The sequence below is a fragment of the Elaeis guineensis genome, chromosome 2 (assembly GCF_000442705.2).
Source record: "Elaeis guineensis isolate ETL-2024a chromosome 2, EG11, whole genome shotgun sequence".
NCBI lineage: Eukaryota > Viridiplantae > Streptophyta > Magnoliopsida > Arecales > Arecaceae > Elaeis > Elaeis guineensis.
Window position 1 is genome coordinate 62,498,637 of NC_025994.2, and position 24,115 is coordinate 62,522,751.

At 40.2% G+C, this 24,115-nt stretch overlaps 1 protein-coding gene across 5 annotated transcripts; it reads left to right on the plus strand.

Annotated features, from left to right (window-relative positions):
- Positions 1-14,400: 14,400 nt before the first annotated feature.
- LOC105034123 (probable receptor-like protein kinase At1g49730) lies at positions 14,401-22,290 on the plus strand. 5 transcript variants are annotated; one of them, XM_073251788.1, is made up of 9 exons: positions 14,401-14,768; positions 18,534-18,789; positions 18,900-18,952; positions 19,030-19,097; positions 19,213-19,302; positions 19,448-19,517; positions 19,597-19,877; positions 20,309-20,384; positions 21,387-21,445. In XM_073251788.1, exons 1-9 carry the CDS (start codon positions 14,699-14,701, stop codon positions 21,425-21,427), a joined length of 1,005 nt encoding a protein of 334 aa, XP_073107889.1. In that variant the 5' UTR covers positions 14,401-14,698; the 3' UTR covers positions 21,428-21,445. The 5 variants fall into 5 exon arrangements, with proteins under 5 accessions (XP_073107889.1, XP_029117343.1, XP_073107890.1 ...); XM_073251789.1 differs by lacking the exon at positions 21,387-21,445 and adding an exon at positions 21,467-21,607 and having other exon boundaries at positions 14,402-14,768; XM_029261510.2 differs by lacking the exons at positions 20,309-20,384; positions 21,387-21,445 and adding an exon at positions 21,467-22,290.
- Positions 22,291-24,115: the final 1,825 nt, after the last annotated feature.

Sequence of the window (24,115 nt, forward strand, 5' to 3'; positions counted from 1 at the left end):
CGGCTCCCGTAGGAGTCTGGGCGAAGTCTTCCTTGGCGTAGGAACTCGGCTCCCGTAGGAGTCCAGGTGAAGTCTTCCTTGGCGGCGGAACCCGGCTCCCGTAGGAGTCCGGGTGAAGTCTTCCTTGGCGTAGGAACCCGGCTCCCGTAGGAGTCCGGGCGAAGTCTTCCTTGGCGGCGGGACCCGGCTCCCATAGGAGTCCGGGTGAAGTCTTCCTTGGCGGCGGAACCCGGCTCTCGTAGGAGTTCGGGTGAAGTCTTCCTTGGCGTAGGAACCCGGCTCCCGTAGGAGTCCGGGTGAAGTCTTCCTTGGCGTAGGAATCCGGCTCCCGTAGGAGTCTGGGCCTTCCATTTTGCTCGAGCCGGCGTGAGGTTCTCCTCTCGTTACCAGCCTGGCTTGTGGGGGCGCGTTAGGGCGCTGTAAGGCCTCTCCCCCCTCCGGTCTAAAAGAACCGGGCCTTCAACTTTGCTCATGTCAGGACGAGGTTCTCCTCCTGTTCCTGACATAGCCGTGGGGGCACATTAGGGCGTTGCAAGGCCTCTCCCCCCATCCGGTCTAAAAGAACTGGGCCTTTGACTTTGCTCAAGTTAGGACGAGGTTTTCCTCCTGTCCCTAACAGGGCTGTGGGGGCACATTAGGGCGTTGTAAGGCCTCTCCCCCCATCCGGTCTAAAAGAACCGGGCCTTTGACTTTGCTCATGTCAGGACGAGGTTCTCCTCCTGTTCCTGACATGGTGTGTTTTTGGAGGGATCATATCCAGTCATAATACATCCACGCTAGGTGGGAGGGGCACGTTAGGCAGAAAGAAAAGTAGATTCAAGGCGAAATAGTAAGTGATACATTTACAGTTTTCCCGCTCCTCCTTGAGGCCCTCCGGTGATGGAGTCGATGGTCCCGATGGGAGGTCGGTCCCCGGGTTGCTCCTCCCTTTTCTGCGGTTCAGGCGGTGGGAGGGCTCTTGGCCGGTCTCCTCTACCCTCAGGCCGGCGGGGATGAATCTGTCGAGTAGACCTCGCCGAATGAGCTCCTCGATCTCGTCCTGGAGCTGGATGCATTCTTCGGTGTCATGGCCGTGGTCGCGGTGGTAGAGACAGAACTTGTTGGGGTTGCACTTCCCGGGATGTGTGCGCATCCTCTCCGGCCTAGGGAGCTGCTCCCTGACCTCCATCAGTACCTGGGCCTTCGAGGCGTTGAGGGGGGCGTAGTTGCGAAATCTCCCTGGTGGGGAGCCCCGCCGAACCCTGCGGTCCGGGCTTCTCTGCCTGCGTGCCCGGGGTGGAGTATGGGCGCGCTTATGCCCAGGAGGGGATCGGGAACGCGGTCGGGCTTCCTTGGGCCTTTTCTCAACTGCGGGCTTACTCGAATCTCCCGCTTGACGCTCCCTTGCTGTCTCTTCATCCTTCATTTTGAAGGCCTCTTCCGCTCGAGCGTATCCTTCAGCCCGAGCCAGTAAATCGGCAAAATTCCTGGGGTACTTCTTCTCCAGGGAGTACAAGAGATCATTCTTCTGAAGGCCACCTTTAGGGCGGCCATGGCAACTGACTGGTCCAAGTTCCGGACCTCCAACGCCGCTATGTTGAAGCGGTTGATGTAGGCCCGTATGGACTCCCCTTCCCTTGCTTGATGTTGATGAGGGACTCCGAACCCTTCCGGGGATGCCGGCTGCTGACAAAATGGGCCACAAATTGGTGGCTCATTTGATCGAAGGAAATATGGTACCCGGCTTCAGAGCCGAGTACCAGTTCCTCGCTGCTCCCTTCAAAGTAGACGGGAAAGCCCGGCACAAGATGACGTCAGGAGCGCCGTGAAGCAGCATCATCGTTCGGAAGGCCTCCAGATGATCAACCGGGTCCGACGTCCCGTCGTAGCTTTCGAACTGGGGAAGCTTGAAGTTCGACGGGATCGGTTCCTGCATAATCATTTGGGAGAAGGGAGGGTCAGTGCAAATATCCTCACCGTAAGTGGGGGGCACGTGGCGGAGTTCTTCAATCCGTCGGTTCATCTCCTGGAGCTTCCGGTCCAGAAAATCCTCTCGACTTCGAGTCTCGAGGGTCCTTTGGCAGAACGGGGGCAGGGATCTTCCAGGGGTGGAGTCGTGATCCGATTGAGGGCTCTCTACCCTCGGATTTGTTTTCCTGGGAAGGATGGGGCGGCTGGCCAGGTGGCCCGCCCTGCCGCCGGGTTCTGGCATTCCGGAGATGCCCTTTCTGGATGCGCCGACGCCTGCGGTTGCTGCTTCTGCATTGCTTGTACGGCTTCGACGAGGCCTCTGACCTGCTGTGCCAGCAAGTCAAATTGTTCCGCGCCGACCGCCGCCGCCAGAGGGGGAGGAGGAGGAGGCTGAGAAACTGGAGGGGAGGCCGGAGCCTGAGATCTGGCCGCGGAGGCCGTAGACCGCCGGGTGGACGCCTTGCGCGGAGGCATCGAGTGTCGATCTTGTGAAGGGAGGTTAGGAGCGGGTGATGGAGAGACGGTCAGGGACGGCTCCGTTGAACACTCCTTTAAGAACAAGGGTGCTGCGAAGACACACCCCTTCCTCTAGCGCCAATCCTGTTGGTGCAAAAATCTGCCTGCGTCGGAGAAGCTGGAGTCGGGGAAGCCGCGGTCGCCGTCGGGACATGCAAAGGAAGTCTAAACCGGAGGTGGGGTTGCTCCGGCAAGACCCTCCGACGCTCAAGTCAGTTCTCTGCCTCAACAAGAATGGAGTGCTCGAACGGAGAATTTAGCAGAGTTTTGAGATGAGAAATGAGCTTAGAGAATAACGTATCTAGGTCCCCTTTTATAGGCAGAGGGGGCAACGGATTGATGGCGACGTTTGTAACCGTCCGGTAGTGGGCCGCCCATGGTCAGGAGAATTGATTGCGAAGGATAGTGGAGCGGAATCGTGGCCATCACCGCAGCTCGCCACGTGGAATCAGTTGCAGGGAGTGGAGCAGCGCCCGTTGTCGTGACTTGCCAGTGGATGGAAGAATCGCCCGGTATCCATCGCAGGAGGTGGAGCAGGTTCGTGGCCGTTATTGTGGCCTGCCAGGGGGTAGTGGAGCTGTGCGGAATCCGCCACAGGAAGTGGGGCAGGGCGGCGACGGTTACTACGGCTTGTCAGGGAATGATGGAGCTGCGCGGAATCCGTCACAGGAAGTGGAGCAGGGTCGTGGCCATTTTGGCGGCCTGCCAGGGGGCGCGGATCTGTTGATTGAAGCTTGGCAACGGTCGGAGCCCGCCTCTGTAGAGGTCCGGGAGAGGTCCTCCTGGCGGCTGGGGTCGTGGGTGGAGTCTGACTTCCGTGGGAGTCCGGGCGGAACCCTCTCGGAGCTGAAGTTGTGGGCGGAACCCGGCTCTCGTAGGAGTCCGGGCGGAGTCCTCTGCAACCAAAGTTAGAGGTGAAGTCCGGCTCCCGTAGGGGTCCGGACGGAGCTTACCAGCAGTTGATACTGAGAGCGGAGCCTGGCTCCCGTAGGAGTCCGGGCGGAGCTGTGCTGCAGTTGATGTCGGAGGCGGAGTCCGGCTCCCGTAGGAGTCCGGGCGGAGTCCTCTGCAATCAAAATTAAAGATGAAGTCCGGCTCTCGTAGGAGTCCGGACGGAGCTTACCAGTAGTTGATACTGAGAGCGGAGCCTGGCTCCCGTAGGAGTCCGGGCGGAGCAGTGCTGCAGTTGATGTCGGAGGCGGAGCCCGGCTTCCGTAGGAGTCCGGGCGAAGCCGTGCTGCAGTTGATGTCGGAGGCGGAGTCCGGCTCCCGTAGGAGTCCGAGCGGAGTCCTCTGCAATCAAAATTAAAGATGAAGTCCGGCTCTCGTAGGAGTCCGGACGGAGCTTACCAGTAGTTGATACTGAGAGCGGAGCCTGGCTCCCGTAGGAGTCCGGGCGGAGCAGTGCTGCAGTTGATATCGGAGGCGGAGCCCGGCTCCCGTAGGAGTCCGGGCGAAGCCGTACTGCAGTTGATGTCGGAGGCGGAGTCCGGCTCCCGTAGGAGTCCGGGCAGAGTCCTCTGCAATCAAAATTAAAGATGAAGTCCGGCTCTCGTAGGAGTCCCGACGGAGCTTACCAGCAGTTGATACTGAGAGCGGAGCCTGGCTCCCGTAGGAGTCCGGGCGGAGCAGTGCTGCAGTTGATGTCGGAGGCGGAGCCAGGCTCCCGTAGGAGTCCGGGCGAAGCCGTGCTGCAGTTGATGTCAGAGGTGGAGTCGGCTCCCGTAGGAGTCCGGGCGGAGTCCTCTGCAATCAAAATTAAAGATGAAATCCGGCTCTCGTAGGAGTCCGGACGGAGCTTACCAGTAGTTGATACTGAGAGCGGAGCCTGGCTCCCGTAGGAGTCCGGGCGGAGCAGTGCTGCAGTTGATGTCGGAGGCGGAGCCAGGCTCCCGTAGGAGTCCGGGCGAAGCCGTGCTGCAGTTGATGTCGGAGGTGGAGTCCGGCTCCCGTAGGAGTCCGGGCGAAGCCGTGCTGCAGTTGATGTCGGAGGCGGAGTCCGGCTCCCGTAGGAGTCTGGGCGGAGTCCTCTGCAATCAAAATTAAAGATGAAGTCCGGCTCTCGTAGGAGTCCGGACGGAGCTTACCAGCAGTTGATACTGAGAGTGGAGCCTGGCTCCGTAGGAGTCCGGGTGGAGTAGTGCTGCAGTTGATGTCGGAGGCGGAGCCAGGCTCCCGTAGGAGTCCGGGCGAAGCCGTGCTGCAGTTGATGTCGGAGGCGGAGTCCGGCTCCCGTAGGAGTCCGGGCGGAGCCGTGCTGTTGTCGATTCCGCCGAGAGTTTCGGCTGTGGGTATTTTATACCCAACATTAGGGATGAAAGTCTTATTCCAATCTTAACTTTAGGAATTGTAGAGCTTATTTTTAAATATTATCATTTAGAGTAATTATTACTATTGTTTATTGTTTATGATGAATGTAATCTTTGTTGGGCTTTTGGCCAAAGATGATTATCATTCATTAATAAAGAAAAATTATTATGGTATTATTATGAATAATGTTATAATAATACATGGATAATAAGAAAATGACATTTAACATTTACACAACCTATTAAGTGTAATGTACACACCCAAGTTAGATAATGTCATGGATGTCTATCTTTGGCTTAGTCACCTTGACAAGAATAGGATAAATGGATTAGCTTGAGAGAAAAATCTCAACATCGATGATTGTGAATCATTGATAGCCTGTGAATCTTGTCTTCTTGGAAAGATGACAAAGTCACCTTTAATGAAAAAAGTGAAGGAGCTGATAAAGTTCTAAATCTCATACATAGTGATGTATGTAGATCTGTGAACTTAAGTGCCAGAGGAAGATATTAATATTTCATTACAGATGACCTATCTGGGCATAGGTGTGTCTGGGCTAAATTATTTAAAATATTCAAATGATTCAATAATAAAAGATTGAAACAAACTGGATAAGGTGTTAGAACTCTTCGATCAGATCGAGGAGGCGAATACTTATCTAGTGAGTTTGTGACATATCTAGGAGAGAATTGAATTCTTTCTCAGTGGATTTCTTTTCGGAACACAGTGTATCTGAAAGAAAAAGTTGAACTTTGTTAGACAAGATTCAATCTACAATAGGGTTCACTTCTCTGCCTGTTTTAGGATTGTGCTCTTGTATGATTACCTGTTTTACTCTGAAAATATACTGAGTAAGTCTATTGTGCAGATTTCATATGAGATATAAATCGGACATAGACCTAGACTCTCTCACCTTTGGGTTTGGAGTTGATCAGCCTATGTCAAAGGTTTGCATACAGATAAACTTGGTTCTTGGTCCAATAGGTGTTTAAGGGTTACTAATTCTATCATGCTAAAGAACATAAGATGCTCATCAACAGTAGGGCATTTTTTTTGGAAAAAAATTTCTTAGAGAAGGAACTGATGCCTATCAAGTTGAACTTGAAAGTTTAATTGGTAGAAAATAAACCGACATAATTTAGTAAACCTACAGAACCCGATTTGATTAGATCAAACTCGAAGCCCATTAAAGTAAACATTTAAGGGATCTGGTAGAGTAGCGTATTAGCCAGACAGACACTTCAGTGTCTAGGTCTGGGACGGTGATCCTGTTGAGCTCGATGAGATTAACAAGGATCCGATCACCTATAGGGATGCAATGCAGTGGTCTAACTCTGAGAAGTGGCTTGGAGCCATTAAATCTAAATTGAAGTCCATGAAAATCAATAGTGTATGGACACTAGATGATTCACCTGAAGGGATAAAATCCATTGGGTGTGAATGGATTTTTCAAAAGGATCAAAGTAGCGCAGACGAGAAGGTGGAGACCTATAAAGCCCATTTTGCTATTATCCCAGAGTTAGAACATACGTTTTTGAACATATATCTTTGTTATGAACAAAGAAGAACCCTGCATTTATAAGTGGGCAAAATATTCTATAGTGTTATTTATTGTGTTGTCTTGGATGAAATTCTCTTAATCGAGAATGGCATTCCAGCATTGTAAAGAATAAAGGTTTAGGTGTCATCTAATTTCTCCATATTCAAGACTAGATATGGTATAATCACTAATGGTAGTAAGCAAATACCAGTCTGATCTAAGTAAGAACCACTGAAAGATTATATGGACAATCCTTAAGTATTTGGGAAATACTAAGGTCCAGTGACTTAAATATGGAAATATTGACTTTAAACATATGGATGTTTTGATTTCAGTCAGATCAAGATGATAACAAGAAAGTATCAGATCATACCCTAATTGTAGGAGCAATCTGCTGGAAAGATTCCAAGTAAGATACTTTAGCCTACTAAGTTAGTGATGTAGAGTACATCATAGCATATGATGCTGCCATGTAAACTGTGTAGTTGCTGAGCTTCATTAGCAGGTTGGGAGTGACACCCTCCATCGATGATCCAGTCCTATCATAGCACTGGAACCATAAATCTGGCTAAAGAACTGAAGGACCAGCATACTCTGTATTACTATCACTTTTGATTTTAGATCAGGGTGACATCGATCTTTGGAAGATCGATGATAAAGGAGAACTTGACCGACCCATTTGCTGAGGCCTCGAAACTAACAAGTTCTACGAATTCAAGTGAAAGATAAGATATTTGATATCGTTCTGATTGGCTTTAGTATAAGTAGGAGTTGTTGGAAAATATATCCTAAAGTTAATTATCTAAATGGTAGATGATTGAAATTAATATATGAATTATCTAATAATAATAGTTATTTGGCAGGTTCATCATAAAAATTTTATCTTCCTTAAAAGAACTCCTAAATTATGATGAAGTCCTTAGAACCACAATCAATCGATAAAGAAAGATTTATCGGATGGTTTTTAAATTATTTACGATCAAATGATAAGTTATTAACAAGGATGATAACTTATCAAGTATAGGTCGCTGTATACCATATGCGTTGGTTGTCCTCGTAATCAAGTGGTGTGGAGACACTGGTATGGCATCCAAATGAGATGTAGGAGTACATCTGCATTGAACGTGACCAATGTAATACTCTACTGTCAAGAGTAGTTAGCTAAGGCCAATAGGTATAAGTGTCCCTCTGATCTGAGATCATCACGGTGACTTACAAGTAACTCACTGTGCTTTGGTGCCGGACTGTCTGTATTTTTAATATAGGTTTGAAAGATTTTTGGATACAGTCAAGTACTTATGAAGTCAGTGTATGAGTCAAGATGGGATTGATCACTCCTGATTAACTTCAGGAAGAGAATATCTCACTGTATTTTAATTTAGCAAAACCTAGGCCAAGGTAATCCTCGTGAGGAGTCACGAGATTTGCAAAATTTTAAGACCCAATAGAGATGACTTATATGAGTGTTGACAGCATACTCGAAGTCATCTTGAGTATTATTGATCAAAAGGATGAATTATACGGTAATCATGGGTCACGATTCTTAGAATGTTGCTTTGCATACATTCGACCTATCTGGACGTTGGAAACCATTGCTAGATGGTTACTTCAACTGGTACAGAAATTGATTTCTATGCTATCGATTTAGGTTCAAACCTATAGGGTCACATACATAAGAAGTTGTAACCTAATCAGATGGTTAATCAATGATTGAGAATCGTTCTTAGATTAAACGATCAATATGATTGATGTTTGACCTAATGCAAGTGTTGCAGAAGGATGAATTAGCAATTGGATTGCTAAATGGCTCAATCTGATTAAGCAATTAGGCTGAGATCAAGTCTAATTGAATTTGATTCAATTAGAATTAGTTTGGATTTAATTGGATTAAGTCTAATTGATTTATTGGATAAACCAATTACAAGGGAGAACAAGTCCCTGTTTGACTAGGACTTGTATGCACCTAATTTCTAATTAAATTAGAATTTAAATTAAAATTAAATATAATTTAATCTGATTTAATTGGACTCTTAGTTAGACTAGAATCACCATTAATTAGGTTACAATTAATTTGGATTGGGTTCAAAGTATTTGACCTAATCTACATAAGAATCCTAGTTAGACTAGGACTCCATCTCTTCTCTTGCGCCACCTAAGAAATCTCAAGCCCACGCCCACTAATTAATTTCCAAATATTTTTCTATGATATCCACATCCAAGGAGTGTTATCTCACACCACTTATTCTAGAGATTTGAATCAGATTTGATTTGATTCAATATGGAAAGAGATTTGGCTAATTATGGAAAGTGGTTTAGGTTTATCTTTTTTTTTTTTGAAAGAGTCCCTCTTCACAAGGACTCTTCTCTCTTCTCTTGTGCCAACTTTCTCCAAGCTTATCCCTTCTTTTTGTAGCCCTTTTTATGAGTTATTTCATGCTCTCCACAAAATTTATGAGGCAGGGGGCATCCAAGAGTTGGACACCCCATGGACTCCTTGTTAGACTAGGTTTTATGACCTAGTCTACCATATAAAAAGTTGCCACCCCATATGCTATCAAATAAGAGTAAAAATTTATGGGTTTTAGATAAAATAGCAGAGGAGAAAGAAGAAGGCATGGGTGGTTTGAGGCACCAAAATCCTTGGAGGAGAGCCTTCAATCAAGAGATCAAAGGTTGATATCTTGTAGAGAGAAAGGTAAGAAAAAAGATTGTCTTCTCTCATTATTTTTCTTTCATATTATTTTCTCTTTACTTTTGTATTTTTATATGAAAAAAATCTGAGAGAGAGAGAGGGATGGCGTGGTGGATTCATGCTCCAATGAGTTAAAGCATGGTATCTTATTTTGGACATGATCTGATCATGTTCTGATGAGAGAAAAAGAAGAAAAGAAGGTCTTTTCTTAAGATTTCTTTTAAAACCTTTTTTCTCTATAAATTATGAGATTTTTCTATGAAAAAAATCAGATATCATAAGATCTGAAAATTAGAAAAATATCTAGAGAAGAAGGTCTTCTCATATTCTAGCATAGAGATGTTCTCAGGACATCAATCATTGATGTACTGAAAGAGAAAAATTATCTTCTCTTAGGACTTTTTCTTTTATATTATTATTTTTGATTTTAGAGAAGTCAAAGAGTTTGACTTCTCCCTTATTCCTCCTCATATTCTTTATCTCTTGGAATGTCCAAGAGATCCAAAGAATATTTTTTAGATTAACCATCCAGAGGATCTGCAAGAAGCTAGCACTTCGAGCGGATCTTCGTTCGACGAACCTCCGATTTTGTTGCAGTCTCGTGTGGATCACCTATAGAGGCCGGACGAGTGTCGACTTCAAAGACAATAAAAAAATCAACCACAGAGTTTTCGATCCGCATGAAGGTAAGAGATCTGATCTCTTCTCTTACCTAGATGTGATCTAAGTTTTAGATCTGAAACTATTTCAGATCTTGGGTATTGATTTGATCAATACCAAAGCTTTTATTTTCTGATTTATAAATGCAAAATGACATGTTATAGGTCCTAATTATACGGTTTAGTAATTTACTTACATACATTTGTAGATTAAATTATTTAATTTACATGTTCCACTGCGTTATATTTCAAAAATATTTTGAAATTCATGCATGAAACTCTGTACCTTCTCCAACACTCCTTCCTCAGCCCGTTCCTCTTCCGCAGATGTCGATACTTGACGGCTTATTGATGTAGTTTTTTATTTTTATTTCAGATCTCTTATAATTTTAATTTAATATAATAAAATGATAAAATTTATTTGTGAGTTTATTGTGTAAATTTTTTATTTTAATTTTATAAATTATAAATAAAAAATATTATAAATATAAATTAAAAATATATATTCATAAATTATTTTAAAAAATTATATATAAATTTTTAGCGATGAAATTATTTTGACAAAATATTGATCGTCAAAAAATATATTAGCAATGAAAATAATTGATCCTAAATAATTTTTTAATAAATTTAAAAATATTAAAATTTTTATTAAATTAATAATGATAAAAATATTTTTGTCTCAAATAATTGATAATTTAGTAGCGATGAAACTTTACGTCAAAAATTGTCATACTTGTGATGAAATATTTACGCCACTAATATTTTTTTAAATCTAAATTTTATAAAAATTTTTAATTAAATTAATAGCGACGAAAGTGATTTGTCATAAATAATTATTTTTTATTAGCGACATATAGTTCGTCGCAAATTATTTTTTTTATGACTAAAATTTTTCGTCATAAATAATTTTTGAAAAAAAAAATTTTTAACGATAAAAATTTTTGATCGGTAATATCGATTATTGACGATAAAAATATTTTTTCGTCGTAAAAAATTATTAATAACGTCATTATTTGCGACTAAATATTAGCGACGATAATTTCGTCGCTAATAACTATTATCGATGAAAATCGATTATTAGTAATAAATTTTTTGCATCGCTAATATCCTGTTCTGTTGTAGTGATTATGGAAAGCCTATACTAATTGAGATAAGAAGAATTTGGTGGAATAAAATGGGTTGAGGCTTTACTCCTCTCGTTATTGATTTTTTTCTTTATGGTTAAAAGAATTGATAGATATACATATACACATGTATTCAATTAATTATAGGAGTATGTATGTATATACGCACAATATAGACATACATATATGCATACATACATACGTACATATGTATATACACATATACATACATACAAAGGTAGTGAGAGGGAGGAGAAATAGAAGTGCTATAGAGATTTCATTATAAATGAAGCTAATTTGGGGTTCTATTAGGAAATTTCTCGATTAAAGGAGATGTTAAGTTGCAGACAGGAATCTTTACTGCAGTGAATTCATACCTGGAAAGGTTACGTGCAGAAAGAAGAACCTATTTTCCTTTTGCTGGGGGTGCAGAAGGTCAAGTTGTTTACCTCATCATGAGTTGCATGTTATCATTCACTTTCAGGTGCATGGAACAAAAATTAAGCTTGTGAAACACAGGCATGTAAACACATACTATATATCTTGCATACCCTATGGGTGTCATGTGCCAACGACACCAGAATAAATGATCAAAATTGGATAGATGTGGTCCTTGGATGAGCCATGTTACAATGTCAAGATGGAAGTTGGAAAATATATGTGGCCATAGTTTCATACCGTCTGTTGGGAAAAGCCTAGCACATTAGTTAAAGGAACATGTTGAAACAAAACCTTTCATAAATAACCCTGATGATACAGTCCTTATGCACATAATGAAGTTTTTGCATGCAAGAGGCAAGAGTTTGAGGGTTTTTTTTCCTTTTGATGGAACAGTTTGAGTAGGATTGCCATTACGTGAACTAAAATCAACCCCTAGAAAGTAGATGAATGGGTTGGGTATCAGTTTAAAATTAGACATTCGAAAAATTTGAATCAGGTATAGTTTTGATGTTTCTCGAACCAATCCAGTTCCAACTAACTACCCGGTCTATCTATTCTACATGCATATGTACTCTAAGTTTTATCTCTATTCCCTTCAATTTCTAAATTCTTGGTAATACATAATTTTGTTATATATTTTAATTGTGTAGAAAGAAAAATAATCATGTTAGAGCATGTTGAGGTGGTTGTAATAGATTTTAAACTATGTATAAATTTTCAGGGAACCACAATTGCATAATTAACTATCAAGTGCTAGTCCGTCATTGTTCAATTTTCAGAGTACGTAATTAGTGCTTCGCTGATAACCTTCTCAAAGCATAGATGGTTTTAACCTTGATTAATTGTTAAAGTGATATGTTTTGGTGCTCGACAAGGACTCACACCCTAAATTTAATATGCATTGGATCAATTGTAGATCTTAACATGTCGGGGACCAACTCTAGGACCTAATGGTTTTGTCACATTTGTGTCACCTTTAGCCTGGAGCTGATTTAACTTTCGTTGGCCTGTGGAATAAAATTTAGATCCGAAAGTCCAATAAATTAATTGTGTTTGGGAATAATAGAACCTAGATCAGTACCAAAAAAAAAAGAAAACCTACTCTGATCCAATAGCACCTTTAAGTTTCAGCGAGTAGCTTGCTTATATGAAAGAGTACTAAGTTAGAACTTCTCACCTATAGAAATTTGAATATGTTTGATTGAAGGGAGTTGGGCTTTCGAATGAGAAAGAAGATCAATGGCTCCCATTCCATTTGTTTGATCAGAAAAAATCTATTCTGATTTTGATTCTGATTTTCGAAGGAAGTAGAAATGCACCAATCCTACAATAGCAATACCAACTCTGATTCTCTTCTACTATTCCAATTTTATTCCGATTTCAAATCTAGTCAAGAATAAAATAATTTGAGAATATTTTTATTTTGATTCCATTCCAATCATTTCTATTTCGATTCCGACCCCGAAACACACACATGCTAAGAGTTATCTCAATTGGCATCATGACTAAGAGATGGATTAAGCCAAGAGTTTTACTTAAATGGTTTTAAGTATGGATCTTTGGTCGTATCCCTAGGTGTGCGAACTAAGCAGCCAAGCCGAGTATTTGGTTGCTTGAAACAGGGAAGGGAACTTTAGGCCTTGGAAGCAGAGGGGAAAGGGAAAAAAAATGAAAATCAACTTGGAAGGAGATTACATGGAATGTGTGAAAACATATTTAGCAAGAAAATCACATACATATGATACATATTCGAATCGCATATAAACCAGATTTCTCATCAACATATGTGCAATATTTGTTTTTATAATTATTCAAAGGGTTTCAATTCTTTTCTCGTTTGAATTTTCTAATCGATTGTTTGATTACTTTCTAGTTTTATTCAAATTAAAATAAATTGCTTAACAGATAATAAATTTTGTATTATGAACACAAACTATACCAAGCAGACAGACAAACTAGGAGGTAATAAATTGCACGGTCCCATTGCATGGACAACCCATGAGGCCATTCTGCTAGTGGACATACGTCATCATTGGCCCATGCCGTGCGAGACCATGTCAAGGATGCTTCGCGCCAAGTCAAAAGCAAGTTGCCAAAAATCACCTACTTGATCGCCGTCCAATTCATTTGTCCAGTATGAAAATGATGATCGATTGCGTGGTAGATGGCGCTGGACCAGCGTCGCCAACGACGTTACATAGTGCACAAATTCTTGATCGCACATCAGTCTGATACATTGATCGATGATTTGATAGGTGACACGTAGCCCACATCATTTTTTTTACGTGACTAATGTGCTGGGCACAGGCTTTCTTCTAAGGTTGCAAGGTTTTCCATGCACGCCAATCAACCCTCTGAACATAGGCACAACTCTAATCCAGTTGGATGTAATGATTCAGAATTAAAAAAAAAAAAAATTATCAAAAATTTAAAAATTATAAATAATTTTTTTTAAAAATATAAAATATAATTTTTTTAAAATATTTATATATTTATTTATTTAAAAATTATAAAAGAGATGAAAGTAACAAATGATACCAAAAAGGAATTATTGACTCATTTATTTGTAACATAAAATTTGTTGATGAACAGCTTATGAATAAATTATAAAATTAATGCATAACTGAGAATATGAAGAATATATTACAATTATGTTCTTATTAGACTGTATGATACCCATCTTTCACCTTTGTCACATATAATTTTTATCGAATCAAGCCACTGTCGAGTTAATGGATCAATTTAATTATATAGTATCATACACAAATGCTTATGTATGAAAAAATTATTGAATAAAATTATTCTATAATTAAATTTTAAATTATTTAATAAAATATTATCATATCATCTAAAATTGATTTGAAAATGACTAACTATGATTTTATGTATCCTTAATTTTTTTATTCATATTTTCAATCAAGCATAAAAAAATATGATGATATTTGATTGAATGATCCAAAGTTTATAGGATTGGACAGTTCCGATCAATAATTCTTCCCTTTATCATCCATCATGTTGCACGGTTGGATTGGTCCCCTATCGGGCGGTGGACCTGATTCGACCACTAACCACTCTTCACCCACGAGCACATCCGATTGGGATCTGGAAAAAGAGAAAAAAAAAATACAAAAAGGCAAAGAAAAGTCACCAAGAAGGCGAGCAAAGGTAGATTCCCCCACTCCTGTTGGGATAACAGCCGTTTCTTGTTATCCCTTCCCCGTTTCTTTAAACTCTTCTTTTTACCGACGGTGGGGTGGCAGAGCGAAAGGACGACGAAAACGTGGGGTAAAGTTCGAAGATTCCGGTTAAAGAAGAGAGAGAGAGGGAGAGAGAGGGACCAACCAAATGGCCATCCGGAGGCCTCCGAAATTTCCATTCCTCCTCTCCCCGCCGCCGTCCTCCCAATCCCTCCTTCTCTCCCCTCTCTCGGTGAAGTCGAATCCCCTGCCCTTCTTCTCGGCAGATGAAATACCGGCTCCTCCTCCGCAGGCTCAGGGATTCACTCCTCCCCTGGCGTCGCCTCTCTCGTGCAGGTTCGGCTCCATTTGCTGCGTTTCTTTACACCGAGCTCGAATTCTGTGTAAAGTTTGCAATTTTCCCAGATCTGTGGTGCCAATTGGTTGCTCTTCTTCAGGAAACATCACTATGCGCGCTGGATATAGAAAAAAAATTGGCTCTTTCTCAAGTTTAATGTATTTTTGGTAGTGTGCCTACCTTATTTGATTATATGTTTTTGATAGCTCGGTTATTAATGGGATGGGAAGGAAGTTGGCTCGTTGGAGATAATGCTTCCTTTCTATTAGACATTGACCAAATTCGTATGCAGTTTTTAAGATTAATAAATTGATATGCTCATGGCTTTTCTGCGGTTCACTAGAAGTATTTGGTAATTAGATTCGAGGTGCTTGTAAAATTTTCTTCTGGTGACCAACTCACCAATGTTTACTAATGACTTGGACCTGGTTAGACTGAAAGGTCCAAGTCTGGAACTAAATTCAGGCAGGAATGAGGAGGATACTGAGGATATACCTGAAGAAATTGTTTTCTATGAAAAGAATAATATCTTTTGCACATTGATCATATACAACGCATAGTATTGTAGTGGTGCAATTTTGTTTTGATGGAATGATGGTGACACCTGTAGTTAATTGGATAAATGGTTTTGGATAATTCAAAGCATTTAATAGCTCCAGTAAAAGAAGGATTTTCCAAAGATACATTGGAAGGAAAATTAAATGAGTTGGAACATGTTCTGTACCTTTTATTGAGCATCCAATGGTATTTTCCAAGAAGAGAAGAAGTGTTGCTGTTCATTATATGTGCTTTATAACATAAGTTAATACGTAAGGATTCTATATTCTTGATTATGTTAATTTATATGGTTCATATGGAACGTTTATGGGACCTATTTAAAGCAAGTATTACATATATTTCTGGATACATCTCAAAGATATCATGTTCAACACATATTGGTAAGTTCGATACACATCAATCACTTTTGATTCCAACCAGATTCTTTTGTTGCAAGAACTAAAGATTACTAAAGATTAGTCAAAAGTTGAACCCTTCCAATATTAACTTCAATTTAAAGTATTGACGTCATAAGCAGGTCGTTGTTGTTTCTTAAGGTTGTTTAGTAATGAAGCATTAAAAAAAATAAAACTTTGTAGAATGCCGTATAACATATATCCTTTAGATAGTCTTGGCGATTTTATGAGAAAAATAATTTAATAAGAATTCTATTGGTATGACATATGACACAAACATTTGCTTTTGCTAAAGAACATAGAACACAACACACTACATAATTTCTAGTTTCTTTTTCCATCATCTTTGGAGCTGATACTCTTTAGATGTTGTAAAATATAGCACGAAGTGATCATATACATATATCATGATTTATACTTGTGGTCGCTGTTTGAGGCTTCGATGAATGCATCATTATTGACTAACTTACATCTTTCAATGGACACATCAAATAAGTTAAAATCATTGAAATGTTTGAAACCAAGGGTGACATCATAAATTTATCAATGATTGATAAGCTAGTAATAATGAAACACTGTTAGGGTTTTGTAAATGGTTAGCCACCTTTGCATATATTAATATAACAATTCTAATATCAACATATAAAATTTAGATGGAACTATTCTTCTGCATTTGACCATATCTCTTCTCCTGCTGACAGATCCAACACTTGAACATGCATCTGAGCTTGTCTGTGTAAGTTTACCTCCATGCATCACTGGTTAAAAGACATAGTTACCTTCTTCAACCTTTTCTTGAAATACAAAAAAAAATTTTTTGGGACTTGTATTATTATATCTGGTGTGGATTGATGTTACTTTACATCATAGCCCCCAAACACTCAAACCATGTGATTGAGACATGCATTATGAGGCAGCAAAATAAGCATTGTATGCCATCTGAATCCATCTGCATTTATAAGCCTTCTTCCGACCTACTGTTCCATTTATTGATAGACCTTGAACTACAAAACCAATTTTCTATGACTTTTAGGGCCTCTGGGAAAGGACACCTATCTTGTATGTTGGGTAAACCTCACACTAGCCTAGGGCAGGAAGAATTTAGTGGCCTGAAGAGGCAAAATTTTGTGGTTGGAGATTCCTTGAAGCAATCTTGAAAAAGATGGAACTTACCTTCCTTTTTGAAGGTTATATGCCATATCACCATATTTTTCAAGGTTATTTAATCTAAGGAATCTGCAATCGCAGCTAAATCTTATCTCCCTATCTCTACCCATTCTTAGCTTAAAACCTGAAAACTTGGTTTATCCAATGTATAAAGTAAGCAGAAATTCAAACGAGCCCTTAGACTTTACCATATCCAAGTTTAATGCCATTTTCTAGACTTACAACCACCAAGCATTTAGTTTAGCTTTTGTGCAAGACGCATGTATTTGGGGAATGGTTTCAAGTGCCAACCAACATGCACCACACCGGACTAATATAAATAGCTAGCATAAGTTAGCTTGACATCTATCAAATCCATCGCTAATATTCTTTCCAATCAAAATAGTTTACACACACACACACACTTGTATGTAAGTGGAGAGATTGACTTGGCTAGACTCAAGTGGATTTCTATTTAGGTTTGGTCAGGTCTAGATCGGATGATGGGGTCCGTCATTGATGATCCGAGCCATTGGATGTAATCTACTATTTCTAACTATTTACACATTAAAAAATATATGGTTTGGAGACTACTAGCCTATGAATCAAGTGGCCATGAACATTGGGACCTACACCCAAATCCTTATTTTGAGGTGTCCAACTTCACTTTGCTTTTTTATGTTGCTCCCTGTAGGCAGGTGATTGGCATGGAAGCTGCACCCAAGAATTCAGGTCCCAATGGGACATCCTACGAGACATCGGGACAGGATACAATCCCATGTGTCAGGATAGGGCATCTCGCTAGCATCCTAGCATCCCGATCAGGATGTCTTAGGACATTCTCTATCCCAAGTGTTAGGACGGGGCAGGACGGCGGCGCATTCCGTTCCATGAAAAAACCAGGACAGCCCTGTCTCATGAGATTTAAAACCTTAGTTGTACTAATATTTAAATTTTTTATTTGAGGTGACCGTCATTTTTCTTTCTTCATTTATCCATGTTTTTAATCTTTCTACATCTAAGACATTCCATTTTACAGCTTCTAGATCGGCAACCTGCCTATGATCAGATGATAAAAGTCATCAACACAGTTTGACCTTCATTTTCTGAGCTCCTTATTGTTCATCATATACGGTCTTTGGCTTTGATACATGTCAAATGTATTCTTTCTTCAAACTGATAGATGAAAATGTGAGGAAGAGCATTGAAGATTAGTGAAGAGACGAATATAGAACATGGATGGTATTGTATAAAAATATCATTAGTGTAAAGATTGATGGCAGTGAATCCTTTATTCGACTGTCAGAGAGTTCTTTCTACGAATTGTTTTGTCTGCAGCTTGATGGCATATTGTACCATTTCTAGAGCCAATTATGCAAGTTTTTGCATGTATACCCCAATTATTAGTCCTGTTTTATACCGTTGAATTTAAATTATTATATTCTAGGTGATCAAGTGCTGCAATATCATAGTATGTTTAGAAGAGGGGAGTCCCACATGTGTGCCCTTGGGCTGTTGATATTTATCATCATGGTTGATTTAAATAATATGCCACCTTAGATACCTGCAGAATTGAGGGGAAAGCTACTCTTATCCTTCATATGATCTGATATTCATCTCTGATTTTGAGAACTTGATGAATTTCATATTATCTGCTTCCTGTAGGTCCAATACCATTTGTAAAGAAATACTCATCCAAGGACATTAAGAAAGCAACTGATGGGTACAGCATGATTCTTGGAAATGGCCCTCATGGGACCATATATAAAGCTCGATTCCATGATGGTCTTGTTGCTTCAGTAAGGAAGATACAATCTATGCAGCAAGGCAAGGACACCTTCTATAGGAAAGTGCAACTCTTAGGATGCTTGCACCATCGCCATCTTGTCAGACTTCAAGGATTTTCTGAAGGAAATGATAGGTATTATATAATTAATCTAAGTTTCCGATTTGCAGAACCTCAAATTGTTCTTTACATTGCAAGATTAATTATTCTCCTGTCAAAGGATTTTCACAGCATGTTGGTTTCAGGTTTCTTGTCTTTGACCACATGGAAAACGGAAGCTTAAAGGAGTATCTACATGGTATAATTAATATATAATGTAGACATTTAGAACTTATATTATGTACTTATGACAGGCTAATTTGATGATTTTTACAGATCCACTTAAAACACCGTTGAATTGGAGGACCAGGTTACAGATTGCTATTGATGTGGCAGCTGCTCTGGTGGGTGGTTTGCTAGACAGATTATCTATTTATAACATAATGCGCATAAACAAAGAACAATGATCTTCTCATTTCTTCAACTTATAGTTACCATCAATCATGATACGTAATGCAGGAATATCTTCATTATTTCTGTGAACCTCCTGTTTATGATGTGTCCATCAACTCAAATAATGTATTGTTGGATGAGAACTTCGTCGCCAAGGTAAGGCCTCTTTGCATGAGAAGGCTTTTTTTTTTTTTGCATTTGAAAGCAGTCATCTATGCTTCACTCTTTCAGAATGTAAGTACAGTTTCCAGAGGCAGTGCAATAGAAACTGAAACCCCCTTTTTTTTTTTTGATGTTACAGTTGTCTGATGTGGGTTTTCTGGACTCTGGCTTGAATCACATTGATGGACCTAACTGTACATTTTCAGAAGGTTAATCATTTGACATCACATCTTAATTATATTTGTGCATTCAAACTAACTTATGACTCCCAATTTCCTTCCATCTCAGAACATGTTGATCAAAGAAACAAGGCTATGTTGTTTCAGTTTGGTGTGCTGATTCTTGAGCTCATAACTGGTCAGTCGTTGGGTGGTGATGATGAACTAGTCCAATGGGTCCAAGAATCTGGTTTTGCATATTCAATGCACAAGATGGTGGATGCTGATCTTGGAGATAGTTATGATTCCAAAGAGCTTAAAAGCCTTTTGGTTATAGCTAGATTGTGTACCAAGACTGGAGATGGACAGTTGATTTCTATTCCCCAGATACTCCGTTATTTGCAAGGAAAGGTAGAATCTTGTGTTTCATAAACCTGGTTTGATAATTCTGGAAGATTTGGCTTGGAAGCTATACTCAGTGTATGTGAAATTAAATAACAACAGAAGTTAGCCAAGTGTTTCGATGAGATTCTTTGTTTACAAATTAGGTCAGTTTTATTTGTTTTCATCTTATTGTTACTTGTTTATTTGCACAGAAACATTATATGTAATTTAAATTGTGTTTGATGTCTATCTCAATGAAAAATTACGATTATGTAAAGAACATATGCCAAGGGATTTGCAATGGGAGTGTACAGTGCTACATCAAAGACAAACCAATCATTCTTTATCTGATGTACATTTAAGTGATATAACTTTGCTATTTCCTTTTCCATAATCTTTTGTTGTCCTCAACAATTTGTTCATTACATTATAATAATAAGATTGCAGAATTTGCTCAGATGTCAAAGACTGATTTATCCTGCAAGCTTAGGGCTCTTTGCGGACATGGATCCTCTGAAGGAAGCATGCTTATAGGTGCATCCTTGATCACTGAGAATAGGCTTTTCTGATTTCTTACTGTATGATTTTCTAAAAGGAATGGCTGACCTAAATAAAAAAGTTGGATGCACAAGCATGTGCAAAGTCTAGGGCCTGGATCAGCAACAAAAGTTAGAGAACTGGAGTGCGGAAATTGATGAGTCCAGCCAAGTCTGGTCATTGTTATCAATAGGGGAACATTTTTTTTTCTTTTTTTAAGGGTCTATAGGACAACTTGTGCTTTAATCCAACTGTATTTTCTCCATTTCTCTATACACCCTTCTTAGAAGGTTGCCTTCTTTTATTATTACTATTGTTTCCCATTGCTTTGTTGTATGTCAAGACCTGATGTTTCTACTGCATGGAAATCCATTTGAGAGATTCAGTGTTATCTTCTTGGTTCTTTCTTTTTTCCAATATGTTATCATGACAAGAGATTTGCAGACGGGTGTGATGTGTTTTTTATCTTTCAGCAGGCAAATCAATTTTTTTACCTGGAAACTGCTTCCCTGTTTCACTTGTTTTATATCTCACTTGGTAGATTAGGTTTGAGTTGAAGGACCTCATAGATTCCAGATCCATCATTGATCTTATGAGTTGTTTCTTGCAGGATGTTTCATGGAATTCTTTCTTCTTTGGTTGTCCCTATGTCACTGCCTACTATCACACCTAGATAGAAATATCAGACATCCTACTCTATGACATATAGAATAGGCTACCTACTCCATATCGATGACACGAGGCTGTTTTTTTTTCCTATGTCACTATCTAGAGAAAAGAAAAAGGGAATGCTTGGAACAGCTCGGATCAGATTTAAAATTTCATGTTCTGTTTTCCCCTATAAGGGAAAAAAAAAAGAATCCTATGTCCAGCCCAGAGGCTGCCCTGTTTCTCCTTATTCCTTGCAGCTTCTGCAGGGAAAGAACCGTTGAATCTGATGTTCTGCTTTGCAAAATCTCTGCTTGAAAGTTGAATCTCAAGTATATAAATTATTTACAGGGATGAAAAACTTATCAACAGAGAACCACATACCAATATGACAAAGCTAAGTAATATTTCTGGCCTTTCTTGCATCGAAGACATCCAGTTATGACTGCCCTGCAAGAGGAGCTACCTCAGCTAGAGGTGTTGGAAGAGGGGTCGGCAGTGGTGAGGCGCGGCACATGGGGCATGTTGGGTGCAACCGGAGCCAAGGGTTGATGCAGTTGACGTGGAACATGTGACCGCAGTCAGGCAGACCTCGTAGCATGTCGGTGTCCTTATAGTCTGCCAAGCATATGGAGCAGCAAGAGCCTGTTGATCCCTTCTCATGGAGTCTGGCCTGCGAGTAGAGCAGCTTTGGATAGCTCATCAGGATGTCCTCATCGAGTCCAGCCTCCACATCGGTCAACCTCGTCTCACCAGCAGGCCGACCTGATCGCCGGCGTAGTGACCGGGTGGTCGTGTTGCTTCGGTTGCACAAGTAGGATGCAAGCAAGATGGTGGTGACAAGCACAAGGATGCCAATGGAGAAGCCAAGGCCATAGCCTAATCTTCCGATGCGGTCGGTGCTGAACACCCCGACGGAGCTTCCGTCGGGGCTCAAGGCGGAGCTGTTGGAGTGATCCAGGTCTGGTCTGGGGTTGGGTTGGTCTTTTGCACTGCCTTGAGTGGTTCTTTTGGATTGAAGAAATGGTGTCTCCTCTATTTTCAGAAGGTTGTTTCAAGTATACTCGGTTTGAGGATGTCAACGGTAACATGGGTCAGGGAGGAATATTATAAAGCAATTTAATCTGTGCAAGTTTTTCGAGGTCAATGCTTTTCTGTTTATCGGCAGCTTGTTCTTTGGATCTAAGCTTGAATTCAACAGTCTCAATCTAACTCACGGTCTGAATGCATGCCCCATTCTCTTTTATTTTGTGAATAGCCGTTGCTTTCTCTATCCCTTGCAATGATATCAAATCTTTAATCTAAATTTTCTCTGTATTATGTTTTGACGTTCACCGCAAGTGCAGCTGGTAGCTTATTCATTTCGAAAATTAATTGGTAATCATGGAACCCTTACCCATTGATCTGGCAGCAACTATGATGTAATTTAAATGCATCCAAAGGAACATGTTGGCTGCGAGATTTTTTTTTAATTGGGAGTTTAGAGTTATACTAACACTGTTCTATTTATTATATTCATTGCTTAAGCATTTAGGAACCGTTGGTTGGGTAAACATCGCAATTTACAAGCGTGACGAGGCGGAACAGTCTGTCGACCCATGTCTTATCTGCAGTTGTACTTTGTAATTTAAATATTCTTGTCTTTCAGAATTTATAAATAATGCTTCCTAGGCATGGATTTCTAATAATTTACAAATACCAAGTCATGAATCTGTGATTAAGTTTTGGACTTTGTCAAGGGAAGTAATCTGCTTTGAACGTTAGCAGTTATCATAATGAGAAATATGTAGGGCGGAATATTTACGGTTTATTTGAATGTTGGAATAATCTTATAGTCAGCAAGAATTTCTCTTATAATGAAAAAGGATGGAATTAGGGAGGGGTTTGGTAGTTGCTGTCGCCAATTCTTTTGGACTAAAAATCCATTTTCAAGAAGATTTATAGTCTTAGTAAAGCATGGGGGATCGCTAGGAATACCTGGGTTTTCTTTGCAAATGGTGGAAAAGATCACGACATATTTCATCGGAAATGAAATGAACATAAAATAAGAGGAAAAACGGAAGAATTTTGCATTTTCTTTTCTGAAAAAAAAAGAGGGAGCAAAATGAAAATGTAAAGGAACCTAAACAACTCAAGCTACATGTCAAAATCCAAAGAAAACCCCCAACCTCACAATTTTACAAATGGGAATACATGAGCTTTAGGCTGTTCCATTTCTTCTCTAATCCCATCCTTTTAGCATTAAAGGTTATGCTTTGTTGGCAATTAAAACAAGAATCAAAATAGGAAGTGGAGGGGAATGGGAATCACCACATTTTCCGGCGCATTTGGTTCGCGATTAAAATCAGAATTAGAATTAGAATAAGATTTGAATACTAAAAAAAAATAGATTGAATTTTTGGGGATTGAGGTATTTCTATTTCCTTTGGAATCAAAATGAGAATGAGGCTTCCTCCAACCTCACTCATTTCTATTTCTATTCTAGAGCCTAACTTCTTGCAACTAAATGTACCCTAAATAGAAAAACAATTGCTTCTTGAACCCCCAAATCCTTTGTTCATATAGTGGAGGTGTACAACTACTATGCTCCGATATGTTTATAGTTCACCCATTTAATCAAAATTTTTAGTCAAATTTGATTTGGATTCTAAAAAGACCCAAGTAATACCCAAACCAGCTTAGCTGTTAAACCCGCTCAAAACTCTATAAGCCCAGTTAGAAAGAAAGAAAGAAAGAAAGGCCAACACATGCATGCAAGTGCTGGAAAATACGATGGGAAGAACATGAGTTCAATCGAGACTCATCTTTCTCCTCAGTAGATCATGATTGAGAGGGATTAGATGCAAAGAGACCTCATAAAATCCTGATTTTAAATCTATTTATACCTATCCCAAGATCTCCTATTCATGCCAGCTTCCGATCGCCCACCGTCGAGTTTCGTCGAACCCTCTTTTTCCTTCCGATTTGTTCTGCTTACTGTTGTCTTGTTTGCCAAAATTAGAGCTAAACCTCGTCAGAAATAAGGTAAATAGCCTTTGAATCTCTTGCTGATCTTTCTCTTCACCGTTATTAGCCATTAA